Below are 11,477 nucleotides of genomic sequence, written 5' to 3'. Positions count from 1 at the left end.
ACATGTATGTTACACATACAAAGTAAGAAATATAAAAAGGAGAGATGAAAAGAAAAGGAAGTATTCTTCCCTATAAGATCCTGACAGAAATTCAGTGTAATTAGTGAGAACATGTACTCTTAATTTATAAATGGGCTACCCTCATTATACAAAATATAGAGACATATATGTTATACACAATGTAAAAAATATAAAAAGGAACGAAAAAAAAAAAAAAAAAAAGGAAAGTGTCCTTCCCTATAAGATCCAGATAGCAATTCAGTATAATTAGTGAGACCATGTAAAATACATGAAGAATTTTCAGTTTTGGCAAATACTTTTTAGAAAAATGCCTAAAGAATGAGGGTACGAAATTTCTATTTTAAGAATTTAGTAGAGGCTTCCATTTAAACATTTAGTGAAGATGTTGTGGTCTCCCTAATAAGCAGAGAAGAGGACTTTGGGTAGGGGAGTCTGTTAAAAGGAAGCAAACAAAAAATCACAGATTTTTAGCCAGTTAGTAATAGCCCCTTAATGAAGCGTGTGTAGTGCAGGAATCAAATCCTGGCCCATCAGAATTTGAATATACGTGATGAAAGATTCCAATGGATAGGATCTGAATTCTTCCTAGATCTTACAGGGAATGAGGCAGGAAATGATTGCAAAGGAGGGGGTCAGCCCCAAAGGTGGCTGGTCCAATCTTAACTAGTGCTGTTAAAAAACACACCAAATGTTTCTATAGCATTCTTTCTGCTGCATTTTCTTTATTTCAAGCCACAGGTCTACTTGGAGGATCATGCAGCAAGTGGCTTATAAATAAAATCAGTCTATGAATAGTGTCATCACATTAAGAGACAGAATCACTGGATTCTCTCCATAGGTAAAGAGCTCGCATCTTTGGAATCCATGAGTTGGTAGTATTTACGGCATACCTAAAATGGGACAAAAATCATATATATCAATAATAATCAACATGCAATTTAGGAGTTAAAGCAATGAAGATGATTCGATCATTATTGAGCTAGAAATTCCATATGATTCCTAAATATTGCTTCACAGGTAAAATGCAACAAATATAACTGGGCCAATTTCAAAATTAGCAAATGAACGCTATTGCTAACTGTTTACCAAGACAAGTCATTCCAATTTTTCTCAAATCTCAGCATATGTTACCAAGAGAGATCCTAAAGATGGCAATCATATCTATTTTGGAAGTCTGGGAATTTGGACATTTACTGTATCCTTTAGCTTAGAGATATGTTATATATCCTATTTTTTCAAAGACCAAGCTTTTTCATTCTGTACTGGCATCAAAGGGAAACAGAAGGGGAAAAAATATCGATGAAAACATTCAGCTGCAATGCTATTTTCTTTCCTTTTCCAGACCATCATAATGCAGCCAAAAACAAACAAACAAGCAAAACAAAACAAAAAAAACCTCAGGATAAAGAAAAAAAATAGAACTTTTCCTAAAACAGAATTTAAAAAAATTTAAATTATAGTTCTTCTGGGGAATACTCAGACTCTTCCACCAAACATTCCTGAGAAGCAGAAAGAAAATAAGCATCTGCTAATTCTGTACAGATTTATGTATACAGAAGCCTTTTGTAAGGTGTAAAGCACTAATACCAACATGGTTGTTATGGAAGAAAAAGATTTGAACAAATTTATTATAAACAAGAACACAGAAAAAGGTAAATCTAATTTTAAATTCTCATGCACATAATCATGAAATTTTATCATAATTTAAAAGATAATTTAATGTTCTGCTAATGTAGATAATTTTTATTCCCTTTCTGCTAATGTAAATAACTTTTCATTCCATATTTATATATAGTGCTTTAGTGATGATGCCAAGCTGATTAATGCTTGTCAGACTTCTAAAAACAGATGTTCTCCCATATCAATAAAAAATTTTTACATTTTAAACCCAGGTCATCTTGTAATTAATTAAGAGAAATAATTCAACTCTTTCCCTAATTAAGAAGATTTTTTAAATGTTTCACTTTCTTGGCAACATATGAAGTATGTCATTTCCATTTAGGCCATTAATTTGAAGAAAAACTGAGCTATTATCAGGAACAACTTCCAAAAATGATTATTATATTTAAATTAATGCTGGTTACACAGTGAGTTTTATAATGTACTGAGCAATTTTACTTTTATAAGAATATTCAGAACATGCAAAAGTAATAATTCAGTTTGAATTTCACCCCCAATTTATTTCAGCAATAATTAAAAAAAAATTTCAGTTCACCAATGTATTCTCTTAACTAAAATAAAAGTGACAATACATTTTCCCCAGGTTTAGAGTTTTACAGAAACTCTGCTAACATACTCTGGCCGAAAGTCTTACCAGGATTGAAATATTAAGACTTGTGTAGAAGATTTTCATAAGCATGAAAAACAACTTAGGCACATTTGAAAGCAAATTCAATTGATTTCAAATACTATACATTTCATCTAACACTCTGAACATCCTTTCATTTAAGCATGAACAGTAGTACTTGTGCTTACTGCTGCACTTGCCAGCAGAATGTAGCCCCTCAAAGAAAATCATCTACTAAAAATCAAAGAGAATAAAAGCAGAGTCACAGTCCTTAATTCTGAATTAAATGGTATATTAACTAGACCTTTAATAGATTTTCCAGGTTCCTAAGAACAGGAAGAAGGAAAAATACTGAAAACTTTCTGTTGATTTATACACAAATACATTAACGCTAACTCATATAATTGTCTAATTTAAAGAGGAACTGACCTGAGAGGTACCTTGCTCCGATTAACATTACCACGCTACTCACTATAAAAAAGCCCAAGGGTAGACTACAGAAGATACTAGGGTCACCTGTTGTCATCCGAGTAGGAGGGAATTCCAGTCAAGCAAACCAAAAGAGAGACACATAATTACAATATTTGTGTTAAGAATCACATGATAGCAAAAAAAAAGTTATAAAAATAGTATCAAAGAGTTATTACTTTAAATCAAAACCAGAATCCAAACTGAGGGCTTATGACAGTTAACAAACGATACAGATAGCATGCCACAAATAGCAAGAACATAGAGCATATAGACCAACATAAACCTTCCACTGGCAAAGCCAAAGAAAGCTGAAGGAGAACTTTCTTTTTGGGAGGCTGCTGATTTTAGCTTTCTTGGTTCTTCCCCAAAAGATACTAAGTGAGCAATCCCATTCCCCATCCAGATTAAAATTATAGATCCTTTGGCTATCAGAGAAGAGTTATATTAGTCCAATTCATGAGTTTGAAAATGAATTTCAAACCCTATTGGTTTCATTTTCTTTTTTACACACAGTTGGTATAACAAAATGAACCTGAAAATTAATGTTACTATAATTTAAAAACTAAACTGTATTAATCTACATTTTAAAATATTGTCTGAGAACACAATTGTTTTGATATTTTCTAACCTGATTGAAAACATTTCCTTTAAAGAATAGCTAGATAGATACAGACATAGGCTTTTCTTGAATTTAAACATTATGTATCTTGAACATTTAACAATTTTTGAAGAAAATGTTATTTTGGTGGGTTTGGAGTACAAAGTCATGAAGTCATTACTTATCATAAGCTCTCTCCAAAAAATATTAAATCCCCAATCATTTCTACAACATTTAAAACATATTAAATTGTATGTTAAAAATTCTTTACATTCCATTCAAATATAGTTACCAACAAGAAAATAAATATGAATGCTTCAAAATTGGCAATATGCTTTGGAAATTAAGCTAACATAATATTCTTCCCATAAATTAAAACTATTTAAAGAGGATAAGAGGCCAGGCAGCAATTTGAATAGCCTTATGAGATCATCAAAACAAGATTCTATCTGTACTATTATTACATAGCTTACATTGCATGAAGAACAATCGGCATTTCACTAATTGAATATTGTTATCTGGATTATTATACAGTTTTTGAGACTCTCAAAATGTTGTACATGAGTGCTTTTCATAAATCTACTACAAATTGTTTTTTACACTTTGCCTTAAATACACTGCAGCCTAACTGAAACAAAAATCAAGTTTGAAAAATCGAAAGCTCTCAAAAAATCAAATTATTTTATCATCAATTCTGATGGCAGAAACAAAAGAATCATGTAATTGTCTTTATCCACTTTTTCTTGGCATTTTAAGTTCACTGACAGTAAGGTAAGCAAACAGAGAGAAAATGATAATTGGCTTTGTGGGAACTTGGCGATTAAAATCATATCCTCAACTGCAAGTAAGGAAGAAGTATGTATGGTATCAACATGGAGGCAGATACAGCGAGGGAGGGGAACAGGTTGAATTGTGCCGTTTTATTTATTTATTTGGCCATATAATATTTTTTTGGCCATAAAATAAATAAAATACATTTTATTTATTTATTTTTTGGGAGCATGCGGGATCTTGTTCACTGACCAGGGATGAACCTGTGCCCCATGCATTGGAAGTGTGGAGTCTCAACCACTGGACTGCCAGGGAAGTTTCTGTGCCATTTAAAAAAATACAACTAGTCAAAGAAATCACGGAACTCATTTTCATCAGCTTTTAACTGAGGGCAACCAGAAAATAAATCAGAGTGCACGGCTGTTGCGTCCTTCAAAGCAACTACCACTGTGCTACAAAAAATACCTATGATTGAGAAGTTTAACTGCAAAAGGTCTCAAAACTGCAGACAATCTTAGCAAGAAAGGCTTTGTCACCATCTTAGAAAGAAAGGTGGGTCTCAGAACAAAAGATGTCAAGACAATGGATATTAAGCCTAAAGCTTATTTAGGATAATAAACAAAAGCTTCAAGTAGAAACAGGATGATCCCAGAAGCTTCTCTGAAAAGCTAGATACATTAAAAGTGGTTCTTGGGACTTCCCTGGTGATCCAGTGGCTAAGACTCTGGGCTCCTAATGAAGGGAGCCCAGGTTTGACCCCTAGACAGGGAACTAGACCCCACATGCTGCAACTAAGCACTGGTGCAGCCAATAAATAAATAATTTTTTTAAAAAGTGGTTCTATACTCACTTTGGGGTTGGAAGGCAGGCTATATTTCATTTATAAACTCCTCTCTCTTAAACTATATGCTTCAAAATATTATTGGCCATTGTTTCATTCATTAAATTCCAAATCTTGTATTTAGCAACGGATTACAATATCATGCCCTATTAAAGGTATGTTAAAGGCTGTTTCAATATTAAAGGCAGCTCAGAGCTGTTTACAACTAAATAGTTTATTTATGGTAGATACCTTCCCATCTAAGTGATTAAAAACAAAAGTCCTCTAATTTCTGCCAAGAGCATTTCCCAATTATGACATTTCTAATTTACTATGCTTGGTACTTTTCTTCCTCTTATTTCAATGAATTCTCACAACATACACTCACTAAGGGCTTGGGAGCAGTCTAGGAAATCGTGAAATGTATTATGAAATCAATATAGCTTTTGGTCGGTTCAGGTCATGAAGACAGCCTCCCAAAAAGGCAAAGTCAGTTACGAAGAGAAAAAAAAAAGTTTAGTTGATTTTTTTTTCATTAGGAAGAAACTAGAAATACTTTTACTTTTAAGAAAACTAAGTTATCAATCAAAGTACCAGGAATAAACTAATAAGGAAAGGTATGGCAGGATAGAGATAAGCACATATATCAATCTGATAATTTACATTTTATGTTTAGAACTTTAAGTATTTTCAAAATGTTAGAAACTATGAGCATATGATAATGCTATTCTTCAGAGCAGCCTTGCTAAGTATAAACAGATACTTAAAGAAGCTATTTAACATACTAGGACAAAGTGGCAATAACAAAAAAAACATTTTTACCACTTTCTGAAGACTGAGTTGTAACCCAACCCATTGATTTCATCACAGCTTTCTTCCATGTAGAATAACGAATTTCACTTTCTAGAAATAGAAAGTAGGAAAACCATACATAAGAAAGGCAGTTTACTGAATGTTAGGTGGCAGACTGGACGGGAGGGGAGTCTGGGGGAGAATGGATACATGTATACGTATGGAATCATCTGCCAGGAGACTCCAGTTCGATTCCTGGACTGGGAAGATCCACTGAAGAAGGGATAGGCTACCCACTCCAGTATTCTTGGTTTCCCTGGTGGCTCAGACAGTAAAGAATCCGCCTGCAGTGTGGGAGATCTGGGTTCAATCCCTGGGTTGGGAAGATCCCCTGGAGAAGGGACAGCTACCCACTCCAGTATTCTGGCCTGGAGAATTCCATGGACTGTATAGTCCATGTGGTCACAAAGAGTCGGACACAACTGAGCGACTTTCACTTTCACACGTATGGCTGAGTCGCTTTGCTGTACACCTGAAACTATCAATAACAACTGTTAGTTACTATGCTACTGGGAAGTCGCTCAGTCGTGTCCGACTCTTTGCGACCCCGTGGACTGTAGCCTACCAGGCTCCTCCGTCCATGGGATTCTCCAGGCAAGAATACTGGAGTGGGTTGCCATTTCCTTCTCCAGTGGAACTGCCCGACCCAGGGATCGAACCCAGGTCTCCTGCATTGGAGGCAGACGCTTTAACCTCTGAGCCACCAGGGAAGTCCGTTAGTTACTATACTCCAATAAAAAATAAAAAGTTTTTTAAAAAAGAAAGACAGTTTACTAAGATGTTCTAAGTACTAATATTCACTCATCATTCTTGACAAATTGTTTCACTTATTAAACTGATGTTTGTTACACTGTATTTAACTGACATGGAGCTTTACCAGGACTCCGATCCCAGTATGGCTGCCAAAGACTGCCAGTGACGGCAGAGAGAAGCTTGTGTGGAAGTTGGAGGGAAATTCAGCCTGGTCTGCAAACTGAAGGGAGATGCAGAGACAGGCTACCTGCTAAGACCAGGTCATTCACAAGCAGGTGGTGATGAATTAGAAAGGAGAATCCTATTTGATCTGCCTTCTCTTTGGGGGAAGGCAGAGGACCTTGGAAAGTGAAAGTCGCTCAGTCGTGTCCAACTCTTTGTGACCCCATGCACTGTAGCCCGCCAGGCTCCTCTGTCCATGGAATTCTCCAGGCTGGAATACTGGAGTGGGTAGCTGTTCCCTTCTCCAGGGGATCTTCCCAACCCAAGGATCAAACCCAGGTGTCCCGCATTGCAGGCAGATTTTTTACCATCTGAACCACCACAAAATTCACTATGATACCATTTTATAGACAGCTTTTTAAAAAGGTTTAAAACAAAATTGAATATATAAAACCTGACTTTTGTACACAAACTTAATTACAGGTATTAGAGCTTCCCAGGTGGTGCAGTGGTAAAGAATCCACCTGCCAATGCAGGAGATGCAAGAGACATGGATTTGATCCCTGGGTTGGGAAGATCCCCTGGAGGAGGAACTGACAACCCACTCCAGTATTCTTGCCTGGAGAGTTCATGGACAGAGGAGCCTGGCGGGCTACAGTCTATTGGTCGGTCTTGTGGCTTAGTTTTGTTTGTTGCAACAGTGAGTCAAATATTTAATGCTCATTGATGTAAATTGTTGCTGCTTTTGTCAGGCTAGCCCTGCTGTGCTTAGTTAAAAGTTACCAGAATGGTCCTTAGCCCAGTTAATCCTGTCCTAAAACTGGGCATTGGCACTAAAGATGACCCAATGCAGACATGATGTGTCGGTGGTCTATATATCTCCCTTGTCACTGTCAGAAAAGGTTACACTAACAGGCTATTAATAAAACTGATACTGTGGCACTGTTATCCTTGTACATGAAGAGACTATAAACAGTAGAAGTGAATGGTAAAAAAGTGATTATAGAAGTTTGTTTTTTTTTTTTTAATAGGGAACTATTTCTCTTATTCACATTCATTCAAATATGAAGCCAAATATGTTCAGCAGCTGAATATGAAATTACCTTTGCATTTGCAATCTTATTTCATTTCTTGATTTGTGACTAAACCACCAAACTCTCTCTCCCTTTTCACAGTACACCAATCTTCAGTTTTTACAAGTACCCTCACTGAAACAGGTAACTGTGGAGCACAGGGAACTATACTCAATATTATGTAATGACCTATAAGGGAAAAGAATCTGAAAAACATAGTATATATAATTGAATCACTTTGCTGTACTGCTGGAACTAACACAACATTGTATTAGAAATCAACTCTACAATAAAAACAAATAAAAGTACCCTCAGCGTTGATCTGAGGTTCAAATCGCTCCATTGTGACAGCCGACAAGTCCTCAGGCTCCAGACTCCAGACTCCAACCCCTTCTGCAGCTCCTGCAGCCATGGCGGCTCCCAGGGCAGTTGTTTCAGGCATGGACGGCTTCACTGAGGGGAGCGAACAACATCACTATCTTAGCAGTTACATATGCCTGAAAAATCAGTTCTTCCAAAAAAACATGACTATTGGGGTTTGAAGGAATGAGGGTTACTGACCTACTGGAATATACAGAATGTCTGCTTGTAACTGCATAAGGATTTTGTTGTTGGTCATTCCACCGTCTACCTGCAAATGGCTGAGTGGAATTCCACAGTCGCGGTTCATGGCGTCCAAAATCTGAAAAAAAAAAAAAAACCCAGTGCAATGAACATCATCAAAGTACCACACAGTAATATCTCAGAAAATAGCCATCTTCTACTTAAAAATACGCAAAAGCTCCCCAAAGCCTACAGAAGGAAAATTGAGATTTCTTCTAGGTCCTCCTTGATCTGGTTACCACCAACCTTTTCTCTTACCACTCCTCTGTACTCACCTCTATATTCAAGCAAGCCAGACAACTCTATTTTGCACCCTGATTTCCTGCCGTGGTATCTATGTTTGTGCTACTACTCAAATCCTTTGCCTAATATGTGTCGCTCAGCATCCCCTCAACTGTAAAATGCCCAGTGCCCAGCAGCTAACAGGAACTTAGAAAGTAATGACAGCTGGGAAAAGAAAACAAACTTGCATTTATTACATCACAGTTTAGGCAGGCTTAATTTAAAAAAAAAATTGGGGGGGGGGGCTTACTGTGCAGCCCATGGGATCTTAGCTCCCTGACCTGGGATGGAACCCGTGCCCCCTGCAGTGGAAGCATGAAGTCTTAATCACTGGACCGCTAGGGAAGTCCCCAGGCTTAATTTCTGATTATGCTGGGAAGATTGAGGGCAAGAACAGAAGTGGGCAGCAGAGGATGAGATGGTTGGATAGCATCACTGACTCAATGGACATGAGTTTGAGCAAACTCTGGAGATGGTGAAGGACAGGGAAGCCTGGCGTGCTGCAGTCCATGGGGGTCACAAAGAGTCGGACACAACTTAGTGACTGAACAACAAGAACAAGCTTATTAAATTCTCATAAAATTCTAGCATATACATATATATAAAATTGGTTTAGGAATAATAAAGGTGGATTAAGTACAGGAAAAAGGCCCATGTTGATTACCTCTCGAGTTTGGAAACAAACAGCTTCTAATGCAGCAAAAGCAATATGGCATTTATTGGTGAACTGAGTGAGCCCACAGATGATCCTAAAAATACACACAAAGATTTTTAAGATTAGAGCAGAATAAATGAGTCATCAATCGGGAATGTGCTAAATATGGAAAGGTTGAATTTGGTACATAGACGTGTACGGGGTCAGGGGGGGAGCCGAAACTGGGCACAAACATTAAGTAGCTGGCAAAATCCTTATAGTCTACAATGTTGCATCCACATATGAAAAAGTTCATGATCTATCTGAATAGATGACAATAATATAAAACCAAATCAATATTCATTTAGATGATGGCCTTTTGATACATAACTTGCAGGTATCTTGAAGATAAATGATAATAATACTAACATGAATAGGAATATGGCCGGGGCTTATTTTCAGATGACATAACTTCATGGGTTTTTTTTTCTAATATTTATTTATTGATTTGGCTGAACCAGGTCTTAGTTGTGGCAGGTGGGATCTAGAACCTAGGTGCCCTGAACTGGGAGGGAGGGCAGAGTCCCAGCCACTGAACCACCAGGGAAGTCCCTGGAGTTCTTCTTTATGTCATGCCACGGGGCATGCAGTGTAGTATCTTAGTTCCTCAACCAGGGATTGAATCCATGCCTCCTGCAGTGGAAGCGTGGAGTCCTAACCACTGGACAGCCAGGGAAGTCCCAACTTCTTAGAGTTTAAAGGTTCTAAAATTATACTTCCCAAGTATAAAAGATTTCCTCCATATTTCAAAATCATTTGAAAATATAAAACTATTAACCAATAAGTTCTTAGCTAATATAGTAAATAAATCAAGACTGACAAAAGCATACCTTATTTTCAATTCTTACCCTCTTGCACTGGGCTCCCAATAAGGTGCATACAGCCCCGAAAATGCTGGGACGAAATAGCAGCCATAAGAAGTACCTACTTCTTTAGCAAGTTTTTCTAACATTAAAAACAAACGACAACAACAAAAAAAAAACACAAAAAATCATTCTAGTATATACTACTTCTTTCCATCAACAAGCACACGTGTTTAAAAAATTAGGACGGGACTTTTGATTTCCTAATATGCAGTACAGCAAAATGTTGCTAATTGTAGCAGAATACAAGCAGCAAGAAAAGCAAATTTCTCCACATTGAATACCTACCACTAAAATATAACCCAGTCCAAGAATGACAGGAACTGGATTAGTTTTGTTAAGGTATTGTAGCTCATTTCCACTATTTTTAAAAAAATATTTAATTTATTTTCGGATGTGCTGGGTCTTTATTGCTGTGCACAGGCTTTCTCTAGTTGCAACGAGTGGCAGCTGCTCTCTAGACATGGGGCACAGGTTTCTCATCGCCAGTGGCTTCTCTTGTTGTGGAGCACCAACTCTGGGGCATGTGGCCTCAGTAGGAGTGGGGTATGGGCTTAGATGCCCCATGGCATGTGGGATCTTAGTTCCTGGACCAAGGATTGATCCTGTGTCCGGTGCATTGGCAGGCGGATTCTAAACCATTGGACCATCAGGGAAGTCCCCATTTCCACTATTTTTAAGGTTGCTGACTAGCAGATGAAGAAGTGGCCTTCATTGCATTCGGAATCAGAAATGTGTCCCTGTGTGTATGTCTGTCTGTGTGTGTGTGTCTGTCTGTGTGCGTGTGTCTGTGTGTGTGTCTGTCTGTGTGCGTGTGTCTGTGTGCGTGTGTCTGTGTGTGTGTCTGGGTGTGTGTGTCTGTCAGTGTGTGTGTCTGTCTGTGTGTGTGTCTGTGTGTGTGTCTGTCTGTGTGTCTCTGTGTGTGTCTGTGTGTGTGTCTGTGTGTGTGTCTGTGTGTGTGTCTGTGTGTCTGTGTGTGCGTGTCTGTCTGTGTGTGTGTCTGTGTGTGTTTCTGTGTGTGTCTCTGTGTGTGTTTCTGTGTGTGTGTCTGTGTGTGTGTGTCTGTGTGTGTGTCTGTGTGTGTGTCTGTCTGTGTGTCTGTGTCTGTATGTGTGTGTGTCTGTGTGTGTGTGTCTGTGTTTGTGTCTGTGTGCGTGTCTGTGTGTGTGTCTGTGTGCGTGTGTCTGTGTGTGTGTGTCTGTGTGTGTGTCTGTGTGTGTGTGTCTG

General features: G+C 37.8%; 1 protein-coding gene across 1 annotated transcript; it reads right to left on the bottom strand.

Moving 5' to 3' along the window:
• Positions 1-726: 726 nt before the first annotated feature.
• LOC145535740 (glycerol kinase-like) lies at positions 727-10,339 on the bottom strand. Its single transcript, XM_081564089.1, has 7 exons — positions 10,236-10,339; positions 9,358-9,442; positions 8,370-8,490; positions 8,118-8,261; positions 5,791-5,871; positions 2,738-2,824; positions 727-911 (listed from the first exon to the last, which is right to left on the bottom strand). The coding sequence occupies exons 1-7, from the start codon at positions 10,337-10,339 to the stop codon at positions 901-903; spliced, it is 633 nt and encodes a 210-aa protein (XP_081420215.1). The 3' UTR covers positions 727-900.
• Positions 10,340-11,477: the final 1,138 nt, after the last annotated feature.

The sequence above is a fragment of the Giraffa tippelskirchi genome, chromosome X, assembly GCF_054371585.1.
Source record: "Giraffa tippelskirchi isolate mGirTip1 chromosome X, T2T-mGirTip1v1.2.pri, whole genome shotgun sequence".
Lineage (NCBI taxonomy): Eukaryota > Metazoa > Chordata > Mammalia > Artiodactyla > Giraffidae > Giraffa > Giraffa tippelskirchi.
Note: the sequence above shows the minus strand (reverse complement) of the source record. Positions and strands in the feature narration are given on the sequence as shown.